Source organism: Girardinichthys multiradiatus, chromosome 1 (assembly GCF_021462225.1).
Source record: "Girardinichthys multiradiatus isolate DD_20200921_A chromosome 1, DD_fGirMul_XY1, whole genome shotgun sequence".
NCBI classification, from domain to species: Eukaryota; Metazoa; Chordata; class Actinopteri; order Cyprinodontiformes; family Goodeidae; genus Girardinichthys; species Girardinichthys multiradiatus.
In genome coordinates this window covers 33,329,826-33,354,171 of record NC_061794.1, presented here as the reverse complement: position 1 = coordinate 33,354,171, position 24,346 = coordinate 33,329,826, and the positions used below count along the sequence as shown (strand labels likewise).

Genomic DNA, 24,346 nt, shown 5'->3' with positions numbered 1-24,346 from the left:
TGTGCAGTTCCATTTTTGTTTTTGAGTGAATATATTGTACAGTGCATGAACACACTCAGAATGCGAGCATTTCTGTATTAAAAATCTAATTGGTCATGTCTCATTCTTGAACTGATTTTTGGGTTTTAATTAGCTGTAAACTATCTAAATTAACAGAAATTGACATATATCACTCTGCATGTTTAACTTTTTGTATTAATTTATTGAAAAGCAATCTTTTTGATGATATTGTAATTTACTGAGATACACCTATACAGGAAGTGATGAGCAACAGAGGCATTTCAAAAGCCAAAATGAACATGATCAACTCAGCTTATTTTGGCAAATAATTTTTAACTTAATTTTATTAAAATATTGAATAGACACTTTCCCACCAACTTTAAAATAAAACATTTAACCTCCTCAAGGTGAAACAAACAACAAAATTAGTTTCCAAATCACTTAAAATATTTAAGACGCATGCCGAATGTCCAGCGCATGATAACCAAACAATAATAAGAACTAAACAGTGTGGGCGTTGACAAATATTTAATGAAAGCGATAAAAACCCCACTGCGAGACAGGACAGAAGTCTTAAAAAAAGGCCCAAAATAAAGAGAAAGCAGAATCAGCTACTGTGCAGCTAGACGGGCTGCATCCAGTGGCTTTGTGATAACCAGAGATAAAGTTGGGCAGAAATGTAGTCCAGACTTTGTTTCCTCGTAAGGCAGCTAAGCTTAAGTAGTCCTCTTTAGGCCTGATAGGAGCAGGGCTCAGGGCACAGATCAGCGAACATGCGTCTCCTGAGCTTCCTTCAGTGTCCATTCATTGTTGCCTCAGGTAGGCGTGTGCTTCTATATGCAATTTAAATCAAAAACGATACGAACACAAAGCCTCAACAAACTTCTTAATGCATGTGATGTACCTTATGCTGAACTCTGCATATGTAGATTCTATTGCATTCTTCCATAGTTAATCTCAGATGCTCCTCCTCCTGCTATGCTCCTTTACTGACATATTCATTGACTAACAATGGTTTATGTATGATTGTATGTGTACTGTTCCATACAAATGTCTTTTAGGAGGTCCATTTTCGATGTACTGATAGTGAGGAATATGATTTTTTTGATGCGGGGGGGGGGGGGGGGGGGGGGGGGGGGGGGGGGGAGTCTATGTGTAAACAGGCAGCCTGGTGGTCAGAGTGCAGGCATTGATGTCCTCGGTCTGCGCGGCTCTGTGCAGGGACGGTTCTGAGGCACTGCGGTTTATCTTAGGGAGGGCGTGCTGGAGGAGCTCAATGGAGGACAAGATCTAAGAACAAATTCATATAAAAGAGATTAATTTGACAAATACTTGTGATTCAGCCCAACAGCTTCAAATAGCAGAAAAGCAGCTCACCTGTGGAAAGAGCGGCCTTTCTTCCTTGGACTTCTCGATGCAGTCAGCTACTAACCTCTTCATGGCTTTGGGGCAGTTCTTGTAGAGCTTACTGAGGTCTGGGCACAAACGGCCTCTTCCCACCATGTATATAATCTAAGAGAGAGAGAGACACAAGGACTAGGTGAAGCTGAGAGGAACACAAGAAAATTATAGACCCACGCAAAAGCATTCATAGCCTGACAATTTTTATTTTATAGGAATGTTAAGTGAAAGACCAACAGGACAACTATTAGATTTTATGGAAGAGTGGCAACAAGGAGCCATTGTTCAAACAATGGCATTAATATGTGGAACAAGATGTTCTGGTTATAGGAGAACAGAGTTGAACTTTCTGGCGTACATGAAAACAAATGTGTAGCAAAACAAATAAATGACACACATTACTTAGAACACACCAGAACTACAATGAAATATGGTGGTGGCAGCAACATGCTGTGGGGATGCAATCCCATTAGAGGCTACAAAAGACTTAACAATGGGGACGGAGGTTCATGTTTTAGCAGTATAACGATCCCAAACATACAACCAGAGCTATGACAAAATGGCTTAGATCAAAACATATTGATGTGTTAGAATGACCCGGTCCATACTCTAAATCCATTGGGCTGTGACAAGACCAGATAAATGAGGTTCTCATCCAATCTGACTGATCTGGAGTTATTTTGCAAAGGAAAAATGAGCAAAGATTTCTCACTAGATTTGCAAATCTGGTGCAGACACAGGCAAAAAGGCTTGAGACCCCTAAAAAAGGAGGGCTGAAAACAGAAGCACACCAACACTTTCTGATTTATATTTGCAAAATGTTTAAAGCCATGCATCATTTTCTTCTAATTCACAGTTCTGCACTACATTTTGTTGATGTATCCTGAAAAATTCTCTATGGAATTTGAGGTTGACAAAATTCATAAATGGGTAGAAACACTTTTGCAAGGCACTGCACTTATTTTTAGAATCAGAGCTTTACTGAAACTTAACTATCAGAAATGTAACTTTGGTACTCTTTAAACCTTACTCAATTAAAAAAAGATCTTCATTTAGGAAAACAATACTATTGTAACAAAACTTGCTAAGTCACTGAAGTGACTGTTAAAAATCAGACAGCAGTGGGGGACTAACATGCCAACTTACAACTAAACCTGTTTATGCATTGCTGGTGCATTAATATCCTTGACTGAAAGCAATTTCTGTTATTGACGCAGTGAAAGGAATCCATTGGAGAAAAGGACAAAAATGCGAGGCACTGTTTTTGAAGATGAACAACTGCAAGTGAAGCCTACATCCACCCTGAAACAGGGGTCATTCTGACAGACATCTAAAACACTAGAGCTATTGTAAAGGTATGAGGGCATGACGATGTAGAGATAAAAGATGATAGGAGAACTCCATGTGCCTGCCAGATCAGCAGAGTACAAATTCATTCCACAGCATCATAAAGAGCAGGTTCCAGCAGTAGATCTTAGCACTTCTTTAGGCACAATTTGTGAACAACTCTTGTCTGACTCTATACAGATTAGGACCCAGATCTGATTTAGCTGGATCTTCTGCCCTAAAGGATAAAAAAAAACACAAGACTCACAGTCTTAAATGTAAACCTGAGAACTCCTTTTCTCACACAGCGTTGGGTTACGGGATCTAAAATTAGGCTGGTGGCTCCATGTCGTCCGTCTCTGTCGGGCCATAGGCCAGCCCCACAATGCCCTTTAGATGGCAGCAGAGTGTTTTCACCATCAAGGAGCTGAACTTGCACAAATGTCTGATTGTGAGGTTACAGATCTGTCAGAAACAAAAACTAAAACTTCGTCTTTAAAAAGGAGAGGGGTAGATCTGCAGACTGTTATCACTAATCATTCCCTTATCTGCAGCAGACAGATGTCATACTGCAGAGAATTTATGGAAAGATTCTCAGACTGGTGGAAATCTAACAGGTAATCAGAAAGGGGGCCCCTTTCAGCTGATTTGAAAATATTTTTATCAGTGGGCTAAATGCTATTTTAGCATATACTGCACATCTGCAAAATACCACTGTCTCAGGTTGGCCGTATTCGGAAAACAGCAACAAATGAAAAAATATATCTGAATATTTCTTACAAAAAAGTGCAAACAATTTCGCTAACATAGTGCTGTATTTCTTTGATGTAACTATTTTCAGCTGGAACTGTATTAAATTGCTAAAATAAGCTAAAATGTGGCATGCGTTTGTAAAAATTTTACCTGATCTCTGCTTGCTATGTGGGAGTATGGGAGCTCTCCAGTCATCAGCTCAAAGAGAACGATTCCATAGGAATAGACATCAGACTGGAAGCTGTAGGGATTGTTATCCTCCATTCGGATAACCTCAGGAGCCTGCCAATGACAGAAAAAAATCCATACGGAACATTTACAAATTAAATTGCTGTGTACTGTACCATTTCTCAAAACCAAATGAAGGTTATAGCTAGAGATGCACCGATCAGAGACTTGTGACCAATCTCAAATGTCAGTTTTTCCTAAGTGCAGACTGCTAAGAACGCTATAGAGAGCTAACTATCTATTACAGTATTCCAAATATTTCTTCCAAGCCTTTCTATTGTGAGCATCTATTCATTATTTAGTTTGGGAATGCTTATTGTATATTGACAACTCTAATTATTTGGCTTTTGATTTCAACTAAAATCACCTCATTGACACAGTCTTAGCATCTAGTATTAGCAATTAGCACAGTGGTGTCCCAAGTAAACTGAGTAAGAAAACAGAGTTGTCTGTTTTTTTTGTTGTTTTTTTTTAAAGGATTCTAACTACAAAACAAAAAGGGTTTCACAAAATTAAGAGAAAGGCATACAATTTTAAAAGATGTTTTGGCTGATGGTTTTACTGGTCTTGCAAGAATTTTTTGTCTATTCTCAGCAACAAGAAGGGGTTATCGGTCACCGCTTGTTGTATTTAGCCTAGCTTATTGAGCAGGTGTGCCCAAGTCTGCTTTGGAGTGAAGTGGGTAATGAAAGACAAATACTTTATTGTACCCCATATATTTTCCATTTAAAGAATATTTTAATTTATCTGTGAAATTTTTAATTTGTAAAAATTGTTCATGTGCAACAACCACATGTGCTACCAGGCTAAATTTAAATCAACTGCTTTAATTTAAGTCAAAGATCATGGTCAATCTTTCCACAGGCCTCAGTTTGGGCCCACTTGAATTAGCATGATTAGCATGGTTAGCATTAATAGATATAAACATTAGTCTGCCTGTTGTCCCTTAAGATTGCATTTTCTTTTCCTTACCTGTAATATAAAAAAAAAACAACACAAAAACATTTCCTAATCCAGCATCTTCAATAGCAAACAGAGACTGGAAGCTCAAAAGGATAAAATACTGCAAATCAGCTATAAAACATTCCAAGAAGGGGAAAAACTGACGTCCTGTGACAGACGACCCCATTCCACACCTGAAAAGCTTTCCTTTTAAACAGCTTTGTACACATTTTGTGTGTCCTCTGATTTTATTCTTAAACATCTCATACTGAAAGAGCGAGTATCAAGTCTTCATTCCCTCGGTAACTGCATCCACACCAAAGCGTATGGTGTGTTCAGTAGTTGGAAAAAGATTGGGTTTCTGAGATTTCAAACCAACCGTTCAAAAGTCAAACTGGTTGGATCTTTTGATCAAGTGCAACCAAATAGACTAACCATCCAGAGAATGGATCCAGATGGCTGCTCCACCTGGTTTGACCCAGTCCACCTGGACTTCACGGTAGCAAGACCAAAGTCCCCAATTTTTACAGTCAACCCTTCATGCAAGAAGATGTCTGCACAGATGTCAAGGCATTAAAACTGAACATACTGAACAAAAATTGGACTGTATGTTTTACTCACTGTAAAGCCACACATTAAGGGAGACAAAACAATAGAAAAGGATACTGTTGGACTTCATGTCACGATGAATTATGTTTTTTGCATGTAAATAACTGGAAAAAAGAAAGGGAAAACAATTCATGCCACCCAAAACATTTTTCATTTGTTTCAAAGCTCCATTCTTCATGACTTACTCCATGCCCTGAGCTGTCTGCCTGGCAATATCTATAAGTTGGATCATGGTGAAATTAGTCTCCAGGACATGAATGTGTTTGTACAGGCTGCTACCCTCACACCACTGGGTCACGATGGCCAGGTTGTCCTTCGTCATGTAGCCCATAAACAAAAGTATGTTGACATGTCGTGTTTTCCTGCAACCCGAAGCACAGGGGAAGAGGAAATCAAGATATCGTCAGATAAAAGTTCACAATGAAGATGATTCAGTAAGAATTTGTCAGTTTGCAGCTGTTTAAGTAGCTGTAAGAACAAAACCTGCTGTTGTGAGACAGAAAATGCGTTCCTGCGGGTTGTTACCTCAGGACAGCCACTTCATTTCTGAATGCCTGGAGCTGCTCCGGTGTTGGGTCAGTAACCTTTAAGATCTTCACTGCAACATCACCTACAAGAGAAGTTCTGAACGATGAAAGGCAACAATCTACATACTTCTCAATTCATGCTTCATTTATCTCATCTATATTAAAATGTTACACCAAACTGTGCCCTGCACAGTAGATTCTTACCATGCCATTTTCCTTTGTATACAGTTCCAAAAGAACCTGCACCAATGTGGGAATGTAGATAAACCTCACTGGCCTCAATTTCCCAATAAAAACTCGAATCTCGCTTATCCCTAGGCCTCTGGATGAACAGAAACCAAAGAAAGATTAAACAATTCAAGTTTCCCAAAATGCTGTGTATTAAAAAGGGCAACATAAGCATCACGCGACACAGAACGTACAATTTTATTTTTCTCCTGAGTGTTGGATGAGGCTCTTTCTCGCTGGGAAGGTACTGGAGCTTTGTGCTGGGTCCAACCTGTGGGGCTCTGGCTGGGGGAACTTCCAGCTTTAGGAGAAAATGACAGCAAAAACAATAATGGATGAGTCTAAATCGAGTTTTACTGACACTGTCAGGTGTTATAAGGTCACAATACACCTTCAAAGTTCCAATCTTATCTTATTCAGAAACATTGAACAATACTCATGAAACAATATAAACTTGTTTTAACTGCACATGAGGCAGTGCTCTCAAATACAAATGAAACGTTTAAAGCATTACAGTTCCTTTAGTCTTTCAATTTACACATTTTAAAAAGAAAAAAAAACTTGCACAATAGGTAAGACAAGTAGATAAGATCGGTTTCACGCATGGGCCGATCACCAATCTCCCAAAATTAAAGAAATTGGGGCCCAATCGGCCGGCCAATCAATCAGTGCACCACGGCTGGGTAGGTGCACTCTTTCAAACAAGGGTAAATGTTCAAAATCTGGGAGACTGTTTAATAACCAAAAGGTTGATGTTTTCCTTGGTCTATATGATGCGGTTTGTTTACTAATGATCTCCAAAAAACCTTAACAGCTGTTTTAACATATTGATATTAGTGTTACACAGCTGGGCCCCATTTAGTAATCTTGTCTCATGACTTCTGGTTGCACAGCATTTTCTTTAGTGGCATCAGAGTACAGAGGGCTGAAAACAAATGCTCAAACATTTCAGATTTTTTATACTGTAAACAAAACATGTATCACTTTTGTTCTACTTTAGAATTATGCTCTACTGTGAACCAGTTCAAGGGGTATAAAGACCTTTACAAGGCACTGTACACGCATTGTTTCAGAGGCCACTAAATATATCCAAAAAAAGGAGGTGCGTGTAAATTTATATCAGGTAATTTAATCTAAATGTTCCATTTATGTTTTCCCCCCATAAGCAAACAATCAAAAATGCTGTCAATAGAAACAGAAAAACAACTGTATAAGGTAATATTTAATTTGAGGAAATACAAATGAACATTCACTTGGATTAAAATGACCAAAACCAAGGGCAAAGGTGCTTAATGTCCTGTTTGAACCAGTTTGATCTTACATTATTTTCCTCAATTGTTACGCTTCTTTTTACACGATGAGGCAAATGCAACAAAACATTGTGAGCTGACCATTTCTAGTTTTTTTATGGGATGCACTGTGATTATGTATGGTTTAAAATGCCAAAAGGAACTCACCCGAGTCATGATCTCGCATTGCCTCCTAAACATAGACACAAAAATTACAGATTAGGTTTGATAAGCTTATTCGAGCACTAAAATGCATGCCGTGCGGCCACTGATTGTTTGATGTCTTGCATTACTGAGATGTGAGTGCAGATAACCCACTTGCAAGGCATGCAATTTAGGTTCCACACAGTGACTCTGCTTTCTAACCTTTTCTGGACTCTCAGACGAGGCCTCAACAAAAGACTCGGAGAAGGGCACAATACCTACTTTCCTCTTCAGCCAGAATCTATGGCACCAGGAGCTGGGAGAGGTACTCAGACAGTCTAGCTACTCCCCAGTAAGCAATACAACAGACCAGTGAGGGGACCAGAGAAAAAGGGGAGAGTTAAAGAGATGAGGATGAAATAAGACACGGTTTGTGGGTTTTGAGAGAGTAAGTAGAGTATACTGTCAATCATGAGAAACGTGTGAGCTGATTATGAAACAGTAGTGGTGTTGATAAAGCAGAAACTGGAACTGAACAAGAGGAAGTCAAAATGTGCAAGAGTATAAAAAAAGTTGAAATAAGATGCCATCTGGGGCCTAAATAAATATACAGTTACAGCCCTGTTCAGTCAGATGATATAAAGTTGAGGTAGATAAGAGGTAAACCAAACACAGATGAAATCCCCAAGATATAAGCAGTGGAGGCCTGAGATATTGTAGGAGTGGCAGATTCAACCTGCAGGAGCATTCAACTGGCCCCCATGGTGGGCACTTTACCTCAAACATGCTACTGTCTACAGGGAGGGTCGTGCTGACCATGTGGACATTGGGCGTAGAAGTGGAGCGCTGCCTCTGGGAGAGACCGCCGCCTGTGGGTGGGTACGAAGTGGTATAGTTGAAGGCATGAGGGATGGAATTTCGGTGGCCCGAGCTGAAAACACAGGGCGAACATTAAAAAAAATTTCAAACTAAGCTGCAGAACTGTAGAGAAACATCCTTTAACCATCAGTAAAACATCTATTTTGGTAACTTCTTTAAAACTGGGCCAATGTGGGTGTGCGGGCTGTTGGTGCTGCTGGTTTCATTTCTGTCATGTTTACTAATTTTCTCTATTCAAGTATTCTTTTTTTTTTTTTTTTACTTGGGCTACGACCACACTGTTAACACACACACAGACAATACACAGGATAAAATACCTAACCCAAAAAGTAAGCTTGCAAACAGCAAGGTCATAGGAAAAGATTTTTGGGGAAGTAACCTATTGGTTAATAGTTCTTATGGCATTCCCCTTCAAGCCATTGTTGGTTGTGTGTTGAAGCTGAAGACATTTTGCCAACATCAGTGCTGGCCCAGTTGAAGAGTACAAAGCTTACCAGCCAGATATGTTAATCTTAAAATGACCTGGATGCTGCTCAGACCCACAGTGTGCATGCACAGGCATCCATTTTCTAACTTTAGCAAGTTCAAATATTCAGAGGCATAGAGTGGCTTCTGAAAGGACAGCAGAAACTCACCTGACTGAAATATCTTAAACAGTATCAAATGTGCATAGTGAGCACATTACTATGTAAAAAAAAACAAAAAACGTTTTAATCATTTATCAAAACAAAGTTTTCACACTGTTACATCAGCCCCTCCACAGATGAGCCTCCCTACAACACAGGAAGTCACTGAAAGAGTTCGGTTAAATTATTGAACCATTTACATATACTGTCATGCCACTTTTGTTTTTAATTTTCAAATTTTTATTTTTAATTTGGCTATTTGCAACCACCAACAACCTTATATTTTGCTAGAATTTTATATGATAATCCAACACAAAGCAGCCCATAACTGGGAAGTAGAAGAATGATGATTTTTGGCATACATGCAAAATGCAATAAGTGGTGGAAAAACAACACGGCACTTGGAAAACAGTTTCCCCACAGTGAAAGGTGGCAGTGGCAGCATCGTGCTGTGGGTTTGGTTTTCCTCAGAAGGGTCTTGGAAGCTAGTCAGAGTTGATTGGAAGATTGATGAAGATAAATACTGGGCTATACTGTTAGAAAACCTGTTAGAGGCTTCAAAAGGCTGGAGAATGAGGAGATGGTTCACCACCCTGAACATACAGACAGGGCTGCAATGGAGTGACTTTCATAAATGCATATTTTGTGTTAGAATGCACCAATCAAAGTACAGATCTAAATAAAAATGTAATCTTTGGCAGGACTTTAATATTAGCTGATTATAAGATGTTTACAGGTATTCCTCATGCATTCTGGCTGAATGTGAGCCACTTTGTAAAGAATATCCAACAACATTTCAGTCTCCATTATAGAAATATCCCAAAATACAGCTTTAACTGCAGCGAAAGGTGGTTCTACAAAGTACTGACCCAGAAAACAAACACTTATTTTAAAGGTTAACAATTCGATTTGATTCCACTTCACAATCATGCACTAGTTTGTGCTGGGAAATCAGATAAAATCTCAGTAAAACAAAATGAAGTTGGTGGTTGTAAGGTGACAAAATCTGGAAAATTTGAATTCATATGAATACTTTTTGTAAGGTGCTGTGGGTAGAGTCTGACTGCACCTGTGCTGCACACACATAAATACACAATGACTTTGGTTACTGACAGATGATAATACCCCAATAAAAAACCTCAACTCCCTCACAAAATAACCCACATAACAGTACTTACTCATACCATTTGCTAGTGATTGATCGTTATCCTGAGTGGGAATGACTTGTAAGGTAAAACTGATACTCCTAAGAAAAATGGTTTAACTAAATATTCCTCCCTTTCTCGTAAAAGACGTTTAAATTTAGAGCAGTGAAATATATCTAATCATAATCAACATTGTGGTTTCAATGCTTGCAATATTGCAGTCACAAATGACTACTTTTTGTAGGTTCCGACATTTATTGGCCATGCATAAAAACACGGTCTGCCAATTCTATTTTGGGCTAGATGGATGGGTTTTCACTGTTGCCGATGCCCACACCTGATTTAGATCTTAGTGGACGACATGCTTCAGCTCGGGAACAGACGTGAGAATATTGTTATGATGGAAAAGAAAGAGTAGACAAGAAAATATGGCTTAATTGCAACTCTCAATGCGATATTCAAGAATAGTTTTGCACAGTTAAGTTTTCTTAATACTGTGAAGCCCTAGTTAGGTTTTACTAACTATTTGTTTCGCCGCCATCAGTTTTCAGTGTCCTGGGCTAAGAAAGTTTAATTCACCTTGGAACCCGGGTCAGGGATTCTCTCATACGTCGAGATGTGAGCTGTGGCAGGGACGGGAAAACACTCTCACCCGGTGTTGGACAAAACCTGCTAAAATAAAACAGAAATGGTGGACAACATGTGGAATCGTGTACTCTGACGTAGGAAGTGGATGTTACAGAATGTACGGGTACATCACAATGATTTAGAACATCATCGAAAACTTAATTTATTTCACAAAACAGCTCAGTTGTTCTTCTCCTTAGCCTCTAGTAAGACGCTTCTGATGATGTCTCTGGATAAGGAGAGGTCTCATATATGGAATGCGAAATATATTACAATACGTCATGAAATAAATGAACTTTTTAATCATATTCTAGTTAATTAAGATGCACCTGCACAGCGGCTGTCAGGTAAAGAGGATTTTCCTCTTGATTAATAATTACTGTTGATTCTTCATCCAGTAAGCTGAGAAAAACCAAAAGGTCTGTTTAGAGTGCATGTATGGAAAGCTATGCAAATGAGAGTGACCTGACCAGAAGTCTGACAGCAGTACAGATTAACTTCCCGTTTTGATCTTTACAGTCCTGTGGAACTTACCTCACAAACATGTATGACCGATTTCTATTTACATCCAATTATGTTCGACTGTGTGCAGATGTACTGATAAAAGGGAAAAAGTTGGCTCTTTTATTGTGTTTCTAATAGAAATTACCCTTTGTTTTTCAGCTCTTAAACTCAATCAGGAAACCAACATCAATTTTAAATTTTATATTTTTTCCTTTTGTATACTTACAGGAGCTGTCTAATGTTGCTCCAGTCCACACACATTGTGGGCACTTTGGTGCTACAATGCTCATGAAATTTATAGCCGCATGTTTGGCAGCGGAATCCATTAAGGAGAAACTTCTGGCAAATGTCGCAGAAGGCTAGCTTAAGATATGTCTTCCGGACCTAAATTTAAAAAGAAAAAGAAGGCAAGAAAAAAGTAAAGAGATTTTCCCTCTGCAGTAATATTTTTAAATAATAGAAGCTGCAATGGTTAACTTACAAAATTATGCGTTGTCAAAGGAACGTGATCTAAAACCTCGACCAGCAGCTCTTCCCCGATCAGCGAGGCTGAATCAGTGTTCCAGTCCATCCGGGATTTTTTACTGGTTTGGAAATAAATAGATAAACAACCAAACATATTTAATACCCCCCAGTGAGAAAGTTGAATAATCTTTACAAGCTCTGGTCGTAGGATTTCCTGAGTTTACCTGTTCTGTCCGGCATGCAGCTTGAAGACGGCGCAGCACTGAGGCTGCAGACCCCGCACCTTCAAGGCTTTGATCAAACAGCTGTAAAGAGTCATACCTGGTCGCACATTTACCTGAAAGACCAACAACTAATATTAATGACAGTAACAAATCAATTCTGAAGCCTTTTTCGGAGCCTGGAATCTCACGACTTACCACAGTGCGCTGCTGGTTTGGGAGGAAGACGCGGATTGTGCTGCTAGCCTTGGAGTCTGACATCTTGCTATCGTCTGAGGAGCGTCGCTGGCAGGTGAAGCCCTGGACAATGGTTGGGGATAGGCAGGGGCCCTCAAACGGTGAGTCCTTCATTCCGAAGCCATTGCTCAGGGTCTTCCACGGTCCTTGAAAGTGGTCCATCAGTAAAACAAACACTCACAGTGGTCTGTGAAAAAAGAAGAAAACAATAAAACATGTACCACCTTTGACTGAATTCTTTCATTACAGGACATTAGTGTTGTATACATTTGATATAAAAGATCAAATGTATGCAACATTTGAATAAAATGCATGCATGCTAAGAAAAGGGAAATGTTTTTGCACAAAATTATCCAAATTTACAATTGTTCAACCTTGCAATCTATTTCAACACCAAGGAAACCACTACAAATGGTTTGAGCGCTACCTGATTACAACAGGGACCTTTTTTGTCTGCAGGGAAAGAAATGTAGCAAAACAAGATATTTGGGTTACAGCATCATAAGGTTACAGGTAATCTTTAAGCATAATCTTGCTGAGAGAAACCCTCTAGGACTGTGCTAATGATTCGATTAATATTAAAAAGGTATAGGTAATGGCAACAAATAAAGTGATGCCAGAAAAAAGGGAAGATTTACATTCAAATTTCTTGTGTCTTTGTCCATTTAACACTGAAAGCAAATATGATAATCTGTACTGAACCTTTTTTCCTTCCATTGTCAGACAACAATGTAATACTTCATCTCGACTGTGTTCAGGGCCAAACTGTATAAACATGCACAGGACGAAAATAAGTTGACTATGTGCTTCTTAAAAAAAAAAAGAAAAAGGAAAGAAAAAGCAAGGCCCCCATAACCAAACATGCCATCTTTTTCAGCTTTGTTTGCACTACAAACAGCTGTGTTATATTGTAAATACAGAGGTTTTAGCCCATTCTTGGCAGCCACTTTATGCATGAGGACCATCAGCTTGCATAACTCTAATTACCACTGCTTTATTTATACAAAGACCTGCTGACCCTGGAGAGATAGTTTTTTTTTTAACTACTGTTAGTAGTTAGTTGTTCCACCAGACCTGTTGGTTTGTTAGGTGTGCACAAAAGCTAAAAGAAAACATAAACTTTGAGAATAATGGGTGTTTACACTTTCCTTTATGCTCCTGGATTTCAGTTGATAATAACAAAAGGGCACAAACACAGAATAGAACTACAAATAAAAGGCAGTATAAATTGCAGTGCAATGTAATTGGAAACTTTACATAGTTCTGTAATTATGAATGTAGGTGGGAAAATTATGCAGGGTCAAAAGCACCACAATGCAGTATAGATTTTAAACTAAATTGTAAATAAAAAATAAGTCACTTCATATTTTTAAATGTGGAAGTAATGAATAAGGTGTATATTAAAATATGGACATCATTTCAAAACTGAAACTCATGTGAAAATCATATGTTTTTCAGTATTTATTTGCCTATGAGTGAACGTTCCTGTGCTGCTGTTTGCTCTGCATAAACTAGTTTAAACTGTCAATCAGGCTCATCAAATAGAACCCTAACATATGATTGGTTAATCTGAACAGCAAGTCAGTTTAAGATCAATCATCTTTAACTATAGTTGAGTTGGTCCCACCCATCGACTGACCCTCCGTATCTTTGAAAGCACCCAGAATTCAAAGATTAAGTAAATTACCAAATTATTTGTTAGTCAATTCATTTTTTGTGTCTTTAAACACATAGCTTGTTTTAATGCATTTATTTTCAATTTTATTTAAACTCTGACATAACGAATTATAATAATAATATAAATATCATGCATCATTGAGTATGAGGATACCATTTGATCTTGAATCACTTGACTGTTGATTATACTGCTGGTTGCCTGGTCCCCTCAAAAACCGCTTGTTTGCCATTGTGGGTTGCTGAATTTCCAAAAATAAACAGAAAAAACCCCTCTTTTTTTCTTTTTAGCGATGTAGCCATGGATTGTAGTTAAAGTTTTGGCCTGATTTGTTAGTTGTTTACATGTAGCTATATTCCAAAAATAAACTGATTTCATGTGTGAGCAGAGACCTAATTAGCCATCGTAAGGTCTAAAAATGTAACTGTCATTTTATTTTTTTTATTCTTATGCCAAGATCTGGCTGTAATGTCTACACTGAAAAGAATGGAAGCTAAACGGCTTCTTTGTTACCAGGCAGAACATTTCCTGTTGCTGTTTTAAACCGTTCTAAATATATGTTCTAATGAATTTGAGCATCGGGCCAAATAACGAGAATCAATTATCTGACATTTATTCTGAACTGCAAGAAAAGTAGATTATTAATCAAAGACCATGTTGGTAATAACTACAAAAAAGATAAATCAAACGCTTTTCACAGGTTTAAATGTAAGTTGAGTTAAATACATTTCCTCAGAATTTTAGCTTTTACAAATGCTGTAATTGTCTTTTTTTTTAACCTACATACAAGATCCAGGTATAATTTTAAAATGATTTAAATTGCCATTTGAGGTGAAACTGTTGACATACAACTCTTGAAGAGTTAGCCAACATGCCTAAACACACTGCGGCACTTTCAACCCTCCATAGAGATCAGCGTGTTAGCCTTTATTTACGATTCGCGCTGTCGAAATCACTACACTCAGGGTTTCGCATCGCAACCAAACAAAATGAATAAAATGAACGACTACCATTAAAATACATTTATGTCATTTCTGAAACTGAGATGTAACCATAAATGTAGCTAGGGGGGTTTACATGAGGCCTGGTTGTTTCAGTTAAAACACTGAAACTCCCCGAAGGCCCTCATAAGGCAGACTCTATGGTTACACTTTACGTCCTTTCTTTCTCTGTTTGCACGTCTTGTTCATTTAGAGCGTTTTAACCGATAAAGTTAGTGTAACTAAAAGTCTTTCAAAGAGCAGTCAAACTTGGATGTGTAGGTTGTGTGTGCTCACCAAGAGAAGTTAAAAAAGTCCTGCTCCGCCATAACTTTAGGAAAAAGTGGCGTCGGTGACATCATTATAATTGCAACGCATTCAAAGAAGAAGAAAAAATAGGAAAAAGAAGGTCAAAGCTGGTGAAGATCCCGACGTTTAATCAAATAATCCTACAGCCAGGATTACTGCGTTAGTTAAAGAAGAGAATGTCACAGGTGAGTGCTTTTATACGAACTACCTAAAACAACAGGAAAAAGTTTAATCCTTAATCGTGTAGAAAAGCGGAAAAAAAAAAAAAATCCTTTGGTCCCTCAAAATCCCGCAACGAGGGATTTTCTTCAGGTCCAGGTGGCGAAGCACTTTCCAAAGTAGAAGTCCGATTAACTGCTTCGTCATACGGCGCTGTTACAATCAATATTTACGTTGTTTTGGGAGAAGGTGAAGCGGACTGACTTAGTGTCGTGCGTCCGTCTGACGCCAGTGATTGAAACAGGACCTTGCAGTCATAACAAGACCTGCAAACATCGCTCACACTGCGCAACTATTGCACACCCCTAAGCCCTCCCACCGAGGCGACACTGTTGCTTTTACCTCGGCAAGATAGGCAGTTCGTTGTTTTTAACGCTCCTATGTTGATTTAATTGCATTTGACTTATACACACTTTAAAGTCCTGCTGTGTAGTCGACGTAGTTTTAAAGCTGTGTACATAAACGACTATAAGCAACAGCCATATTTTTGCAAAGTTAAAAACACGTGAAAGCTTAACATGATTTTACAACTTAGTTTGTTAAAATAAGCTGAAGTTTGTTTTAAAGGGCGAGCAAATTACCAACCAGAGGACTATTTTAAGGGAGTAACTCATGATATTACCATGCGCGCCCCCTCCCGGCCAAAGGTGGATACTGCAACATATTAGGTTTGAGAATTTACTTTCTTTTATTCCTGCTCTTCATGTCACATTTGATATATTTCGTATGAAAAAACATAGAATGCATTGCGTGGATCTTGCATAGTTAAAAAACAAGTCTTCTTATATTCCAAAGGACAGAGACGCATTTTACCTCTTATTTGCAGTGGATGAGATATGTTTTTCAAACATTATCACTGTTTCAGATACCCCAGAAATGGCTTATTCTCCCTGAATCTGACCTTGAAATAATATAACTGAGAAACGAAACCCATCTCCACTTACCATGTGTTCACCATGTCTGTGGCATCCCAGTCTGGGTCCCCTGAGGTTACCAAATCACAGATGGCCCGGAGGTCCTTTTAGCAAACTGGAGTTGGCACCATCTTAGAGACAATCAGCTTTGCTAAAATCCTGTGTCTGCATCTCCTGATGGGTTCAGCATATATGGTTCCCATAAGGCAGCTTCATACAGTTTCAATGAGAGATTGAAACATAAACCTAAGTTGGTTTAAAAGCAAAATATGCATTAATTTAGACTTTTTGGCCTTTTCGAATACCTATGTCCTTTTTCCAGAGAAGTAACCAACCCAATAACTAACAGAAACACCAACTAATGTTTCTGTGAAGAAGAAGGTAGGGCTTTGTCATTCTGAAGCTTTTAAGGTATCCCTCCCCACATACAACTCAGCTACTGCTTCTAATAAGAATATAACTTAATTAGCTTTGAATTTATGCCAGACAGGTTATTATTGTGGTTATTTCCCTGACTGAAAGTCTACGAGCTTCTAAAAGTACGACAATGGAAAACAGAAAACCAAGCGCTAGAGCTTTAGATCCAAGGCCACCTTAAGACAGATGAGAGCATCTCTTCCACATATTGATCCATGCACTGAGCACTCCTAGCTGAGATGTTTACAGCTTTAATGAGTGCCTCTGTCAGTCTTCCTGTTTTCAACAAACAATGCATTCAGTTCTCTTTAAAGAGTTGAGGGTAATAGGAACACATTTCTTTTTAAACGTGAATTTTAGGCTTTTTTAACACCTGGATTGAAATATAAATGTTTAAAAATTTCATAAAAACTCAATAAGACGTGTTTTTGTAGTTGATTCATTCATAAAAAATATCTAAATTATGTTCTATTAATAAACCATTGTAGATATTCTCTAATCCACACATAGTCAAAATTATGCATACTATCTTAAATATAAACAGTACATACTCATTCACTGATATTTGGTTTAATGCATTTTCTGGACACCATACTTTTTTGTTGTCATCATGAAGCTTCTGGCATAATTCTGGTTGAATATTTGACTTTCTTATCATCATAAGTAATAGTGGAGTTTATTTATACTGGGTGGATTCCTGGCACAGACAGCATCTTTACAGGGTTGAGGTCAGGGCCATTCCAGAAACTCAATATTTCATCCACTGAAAAACCAGCTTTGATGTTTGTTCATGGTTCAGTTGGAACACCTAACCGTCTCCTAATTGCAACCATCCAGCTTTAAGTTGAGGTTGAGTTAAAGAATTTGGAGTTAGTGCCCTGGTTTTATCATTCTACCCACTTTCTGCAATCCACAAGTACCACTGGCAGCTCAACAGACGCTGCCAGTGGTATGACACTGCTACTCCCATGCTTGACAGCTGGTAAGGTATTATTTAGCTTTCAAACCTTGCCTTTACTCCTACAAACATACACCTCAGTCTTTGTCTCCTCTTCCATAAAACTATCCTGCAGAAGCAGTCTGCAGATTTTAGTCGAGCTGCAAGATTTTGGAGCAGTGGTTCTTTCTTGGTCGGCACCTTCCCAGTCCGTGGTGATTAAACTTGCTTCACTGCAGAACGTGACACTGATGTTCCTGCAGCTCTCAGTTCATGGTTGGGTCAAGCGTTTTTGGTTCCTAGGATGTTCAAGAACAACCCATCAGATTTTCTTTAATCATAGTGTGACAGTCAGGCCATATGGTTTAAATCTAGACATAACTAGATCTTCTCTTCCATCATAACCATGTCTCAACATACACATGTAAAAACCACTTTTAGAATTTAAAAAGCCATCTAACAGTTTTGGAATTGCCCCGACCTAAACTTTGTTAAAAATGTATGAATTGTGCATAAAAGCTAGGCCTGTTCCAGGAAACAAATTTAATAAATTCTACCATTTCTGATAAAAGGAGTGGTTGAATATTCAGTCAGAATTATGCCAGAAGCTTGTTGATGGTCACAGTGGCTTGCAAAAGTATTCATGCCCCTTGGTTTTTTACCTATTTTGTTACATTCTGACCTATAATTTAAATGCTTTTTAATCGTATTTTATGTGATGGATCTGACCAAAATAGTCTAAATTGGTGATGTGAAATGAAGAAAATTGGCATGTGCGTACATATCTACCCCCTTTGCTAGGAGCCCCTAATAAAGTTTTGGTGCAACCAAAAACTTTCAGAAGTCACATAATTAGTGACTGTGTGCAATCTAAGTGTCGCATTATCTGTCATAAACACCTTTTCTGAAAGGCCCCAGAGGCTGCAACAACACTAAGCAAGAAGCATCACACTATGTAGATCAAGGAGCTCTCCAAACAAGTTAGGGACAGAGTTATTAAGAAGTACAAGTCAGGGTGGGGTTTAAAAAATATCCAAATCTTTGATGTTCCCTGGGGCACCATCAAATCTACCATCTTCAAATGGAATGCACATGGTACCACAATAAAATAAGGGTGTTGATCAGAGAGGCAGCAAAGAGACCAAAGGTAACCCTGAAGGAATTGCAGAGTTCCACAGCAGAGATTGGAGTATCTGTCTTTAGCACCACAATAACTCCATAGAGCTGGGCTTTATGAAAGAGTGGCCAGGAAAAAGCCATTACCTAGTGTTAAAAATAAGAAAGCACATATTGAGTTTGCCAAAAGGCACGTTGGGATTCTCTAAATGTATGGAAGAAGGTGCTCTAGTCAGATGAGACTAACATTAACCTTTTCAGGACAACGACCAGAAGCATACTGCTAAAGCAACACTCAAGTCGTTTAAGGGGGAACATTTAAATGTGTTGGAACGTCCTAGTCAAAGTCTAGATCTCAATCCAATTGAGAATCTGTGGTTAGACTTGAAGATTGCTGTTTACAAGAAATAACCATCCAACATGATGGAGCTAGAGCAGTTTTGCCCTGAGAAATGGGAAAAAAATCACAGTGGCAAGATGTGGCAAAGTCATAGACTTACTCAAAGTGACTTGCGGCTGTAATTGCCGCAAAGAGCGGCTCTACAAAATGCTGACTGGTATTAAAGCAATAAAAAAAGTATTCCTCTTTTTTTATTGCTTCACAATGAAAAAAAGTTATACTTGAAAAATGCCAAGGGGGATGAATAGTTCTGCAGGGCAATGTTGCTCCTCTGTAAACGAAATCTACGTAAATATAAGCAGGTATGTATGTGAATATTTTTGACCACACATGGATTACAGAAAATCTGCAATAAATTAAAACTTGTATGCTCAAATCCTGTTTTTAAAACTCACTGAAGTTGTTTGCTGTAAGATTCAACACTGAGAAAGAATGCTACAAATGCATTAATAAAGGCCCAAAATTAAAAATGTGATCCATGCAGATGACGAGCACGCTTGTCACTGAAAATAAACATGTATCATTTTAATACTCAATGGTAGTTTGGATTTCTAAATAGTGTTGGTCTTTCATAATTTAGGTAACTTAAGGAAGTCTATCAAGTGGCTCACAAAAAGATATTGTCATCAAACATTCAAATTTCGAACCAATTGCTGTATTGGGGTATCTGCAGTATGTTGGGGCTCTTGACATGTAGATTATTATAGCAGGAGCTTTCTGTTTAGTAGAAAATGAAAGGGAAGTCATGCCAGTTGTGTTAGATGTGTGCCCCCAATATATTTAAGCCTCTTAGATCATTAATTCTCAAACTGTATAAGTGCAAGTAGTAGGGCAGCCTTTAGTGAAACTCATAATAAATGCTGGTGTTTTTATGGTTAAAAATGAATATATTAACTAGAGATGCAACGATGGGGTTTTCCTTGCCAACAATAATTTCAGATTTTTCTTTGAGATACAAATTGTTTAAGTGCATATAATCAGTTCTCCTCATCCTTCAGGTATCACTCAATGCAGCTAAAATAGATTTTGAGGTCCTAGTGAAAAATCCCTCACTTTTCCACTCAGAATTTTTACGTCCAGGGATATTTATGTTCCGTTTTCCAGCTTTAAACTTGGAAATGTCAACTAAGTTAAATGGATTGCATAACCCGCTTTAAACAATCATGCAAAGCCAGTGAATATTTTTTCTCCCCATTTTGCTTTTATGTCAACAAAAACAAAACAAAAAAACTCCGTGTAGCACTGTTTAAACATTTCGTAAATGAAGTACTTGCTCTTATGTATTGAGGTGATCCGTCAGATGAAAGATTTGAAAGAAATTGTTTTAGATGTTCAGTATGAAGTGGGATAAAGGGAAAGTGAAGTTAAATCTATTAAAGGCAAAATGGAACCGTTCCTTGGCCGTGATTGGCCAATATCTAGAGGCGGTGTCCAGACATCTTCGCATATTATTGGTTGCTTGCCGAGTCGGCGGCCAATGACTGTGCGGGTTTTTACTGGATAATGCGAATGACAATTCAGGAACTCCTGCTGGCACCGCATGTAGCGCAAAGAAGGAGGCGTAAACACGGACACAGCTAGGTAGCCATCGAGGTAAGCAATAAAACGGCATTAAATTCACGTACTCGTGGTCCGGTTCGTGTATTTTCATTTTGTAATTATCCGTGTTAAAATTAGCAATTGCGTAAACTTTGTTGTTTGGTTTGATTCCTCCCGCGAATAGGTACTGCTTTTAATTATGTTTGCTTCCCACAAAAACTCATGCAACGGGCTGTTAGCCCGGCCTGCTAACGCTACCTCGTCACAACGACTTTGGTATGTGCGCCCTGGCGGGAAATTTTGTTTTTAAGGCATATTCCCCCGAACGCTCACCAAAACGCGTGTATTGCGGATATTAATTGCAATTATTGACGGCTCGTCGGGTTCTTACTGGGCAATGTGGATCGATCGTCGACTGAAGCCCGTTTCTTGGTCGTGAGGTGTTGAGCTAATGTTTGCTAGCAGCTAGCCTAGCCAGCGCTACTGTCTCGCGAGCACGCAGGAGAAAAACCAACGTGACTAGGCCAACGTTAGCGGAGTTTCAACGTTTTGCTTTTGGGTTTCTGTTTTGCGTGCGGGTAAACAATTAACACTTACGCCTCACGTCTAAATACCTGAAAAGTGTGTGACCCGTTTAGGCGTTTTGAGCAGTTGGCTCTATATTCTCTTGGTTGGACTTGTGGCTTTGTTGCTGTTAAACACGCGTAATCTTAACACGATGGGACGCGCTACTCACGGCGTGCTCTCGCACTTGTTCCTCTGTTAGTCAGCAAATTTGCACGATCGTGGATTATTAATATTCATTTCAGCCTGTCTGAATATATCCTATGAAAAGTCTGACTTCCACAGAAAGTTGAAATTGCCCATTTTTGACGTTTTAGCCTATTCGTTTCGTGACTTTATCGTAGGTCCTATTTTTAGGAGCCTCTTTACCATACTTAGTATTCACGTTAGTGCCTCTTTAACTTCCATTCTTCTTGACCTGATGTCTTCAGCAAGCAGAAGTTTGACCTAAAGCGATCACGTCATGATCCTACTGAGGAAGTGTCTGTAAGTTAGCTCAGTAGTTAGTCTGATGGTTTGTTTATCTTAGACACAGCAGCTGATGAATGTGTCTCCATAATTGTAGAGTAGAACCCCACATGGTAGTCATTTTGTTGGTTTGACTGAATTTTTGAAGAACCATGTTGAAATAAGTACGATGAATTTCTAATTTTAGAAACTAAAGCAATTGGAGTGGAATTTATTGATAGACTTTGTTCAGTTCTGTTAATGTAGAATCAGATGTTGTCTGAAGGTACTTTACAAGACAAACAGATCGAATTTGTATACAGAAGTGATCAAGTCAATCCAACTACTTAAACAGATTAAAATTCAACAACATACAAGTCCAGATCCAATTCTATCGTAGTTATAATCCTGGGTAAGTTTTGTTTACCTCTGTTATTTATTTCTGTAGGTTATGGAGATGAGCAGCAACAGTGAGTGCTTTGGATGTGGCCGCTCTGGACATTGGGTCAAGCATTGTCCTAATGCCAGTGGTTCACGTGGACGTGGCAGGGGCAGGGGAAGAGGCAAGGGTACCGTTTGCTTTTTTTTGGGGGGGGGGGGGGGTGAGATGATTGTCATATAAAACGTTTGTGCTTCATTAGGGCTTTATCTTGTTTAAGATATTGTTACACAATCCTGACTTCTTTTTGGGTTTTTTATTTTTCTGGATTCCATATTTTAACCATCTAATTTTAATGAATCCTAGGGCCTTACTCATTGTTTAATCTTATATTTATTCATTGTTATAGTGTTAAAAGCTAAGCAGACAACCCAAAAAGTTTTGATACAAAAAAAAAAACGCAGCTCTTATTTGCATATTGTTTTTGACATCGCAGAGCTGTTCTGTTATCGATGTGGAGACCAGGGACACATGGCCAGGGACTGTGACCAAACTGAGGATGGTTTGTAATGTAGTTCTTTATATTCTGAATCAGCTGTCTTTTACAGGTAATACAGTTCTAATGTTTTTATTTCCACCACCTGCGTGTCCAGCGTGCTACAACTGCCACAGGAGTGGTCACATCTCCCGGGACTGCAAGGAGCCCAGGAAGGAGAGGGAGCAGCTCTGCTACACCTGTGGCAAAGCCGGTCACATGGCTCGTGACTGTGACCACGCCAACGAGCAGAAGTGCTACTCCTGCGGCGGGTTTGGTCACATCCAAAAGCTTTGCGATAAGGTGAAATGTTACAGGTAAGTGCAGTTTTGGGAATTGCTTAGCTATTTCTTATTTTTTTTTAATTACTTTTTAATAAAATTCTCATGATTTGTTTTTTGTCTTTTAGGTGTGGTGAGATTGGTCACGTTGCTGTGCACTGCAGTAAAGCCAGTGAGACCAACTGCTACAACTGTGGAAAGGCAGGCCACCTGGCAAAAGAGTGCACCATTGAAGCAACCGCATAATCAGCACCCTCTGTTGCCCCTCCTTTTTTTTCAGATTGATGGTTGGTTGTATTATTTTCTCTGAATCCTCTTCACTGGCCAAAGGTTGGCTGACAGAGGCTAGTCCCAGGCCTGTGAGCCTCTCGATATGTAATACAAAGAAAGGGGTGATAAAAAATATCTTTCTGCATTCAATACAAAAAATGTTTTAGTTTGGTAGCGGTGTTATGTATAATGCTTTGTTAAAGAACCTCCCCCTTTCCAGGCCACTGGTGATGAGTGAGGAATAAACGGGACTGAACATATGGGAATCTATAGGACCTCTGAGCTTGTGGACATGCATCTCAGTAAAATGAGATGGAAGACAGGAGTAAATGGAAACCAAACATCCATGTGTGGTTATTTTGGTTTGTTTTAGCGGAATCTGAGTTGGCCAAGAGAGTTTGACATGGAAACAGTTCATAACATGATGCATTTCAGCCCTTCAAGCAGCTACAAGTGGGCGATAACAAACGCTATATTACTAAGATATAAAAAATTTTTTTGGAGGTATTAAAAAGAAACATGCTCTTTTTATAGAAATCTGTTTACAATTTAAATATTACTTTGGTAGTCCAAGGTAGATTTTCTGTTTAAAAAAAAAAAAAAAAGGCTTTGGAAATGTTCTGGTTTCTTTTTGTTTTGTTTTTCTTTTCTTTTTTTTTACCTTGGCAAAAATTTAACATCAAGAACAGTCGTCAGAAAAGCAGAATTAGGAGTTATTTGGGAATGACAAATGTTTTCACAGAAATCAAAATGTTATTTTTGTACAATATCACTTAGACTACTGTATAAATACCATTTGCTTGTACTCAGTTTTTAAGTCGGAAGGAAAGTGCAACTGAAGTCCTAGAAAATAGAAATGTAATTTTAAACTATCAATAAAGCTGGAGGAGCACGGGGAGGAGTGTTTTTGTCTGATTTCATTGCAATGCTGTTGGCACAAAACAAAGTTTTAACTGTTTGTTGTAATTCGGTTTATGTAGCACCAGCTTATAACAAATGTCATTTCAAGGCACTTTACAAGACAGAAGGGTCTAATTTTAATTCAGTTGTATTTAAATGTAATCAAATCCAACCTTATAAACATGCAAATGGATTTTGAGGGTAGGTATAAAGACATGCAGGCAAATTCTGTTTATAATGTAACATAAACATGTAACTGATTTAAGGAAGCCCAGTTATTGACTGTTGTGGTTCTCCATACGAGCCTTTTAAG

The 24,346-nt window shown here is 38.6% G+C and overlaps 2 protein-coding genes and 1 long non-coding RNA gene across 8 annotated transcripts; 1 reads left to right on the top strand and 2 right to left on the bottom strand.

The window, feature by feature from the left end:
- Positions 1-181: 181 nt before the first annotated feature.
- Positions 182-16,558, bottom strand: raf1a (Raf-1 proto-oncogene, serine/threonine kinase a). 6 transcript variants are annotated; one of them, XM_047361648.1, is made up of 18 exons: positions 16,279-16,558; positions 12,113-12,338; positions 11,918-12,030; positions 11,710-11,812; positions 11,455-11,612; positions 10,677-10,769; positions 8,225-8,378; positions 7,670-7,789; positions 7,472-7,496; positions 6,209-6,315; positions 5,991-6,108; positions 5,785-5,869; positions 5,445-5,621; positions 5,317-5,363; positions 5,086-5,204; positions 3,631-3,762; positions 1,378-1,512; positions 182-1,290 (listed from the first exon to the last, which is right to left on the bottom strand). In XM_047361648.1, the coding sequence occupies exons 2-18, from the start codon at positions 12,311-12,313 to the stop codon at positions 1,150-1,152; spliced, it is 2,028 nt and encodes a 675-aa protein (XP_047217604.1). In that variant the 5' UTR covers positions 12,314-12,338; positions 16,279-16,558; the 3' UTR covers positions 182-1,149. The 6 variants fall into 6 exon arrangements, with proteins under 6 accessions (XP_047217604.1, XP_047217596.1, XP_047217623.1 ...); XM_047361640.1 differs by lacking the exon at positions 16,279-16,558 and adding an exon at positions 15,104-15,242; XM_047361667.1 differs by lacking the exon at positions 16,279-16,558 and adding an exon at positions 15,104-15,242 and having other exon boundaries at positions 10,677-10,766.
- On the top strand, positions 15,164-24,031 carry cnbpa (CCHC-type zinc finger, nucleic acid binding protein a). Its single transcript, XM_047361694.1, has 5 exons — positions 15,164-15,300; positions 22,117-22,237; positions 22,544-22,609; positions 22,701-22,899; positions 22,992-24,031. The coding sequence occupies exons 1-5, from the start codon at positions 15,292-15,294 to the stop codon at positions 23,107-23,109; spliced, it is 513 nt and encodes a 170-aa protein (XP_047217650.1). The 5' UTR covers positions 15,164-15,291; the 3' UTR covers positions 23,110-24,031.
- Positions 17,220-21,706, bottom strand: LOC124866062. Its single transcript, XR_007037714.1, has 2 exons — positions 21,049-21,706; positions 17,220-17,901 (listed from the first exon to the last, which is right to left on the bottom strand). It is a non-coding gene; the product is annotated as an uncharacterized LOC124866062 (long non-coding RNA).
- Positions 24,032-24,346: the final 315 nt, after the last annotated feature.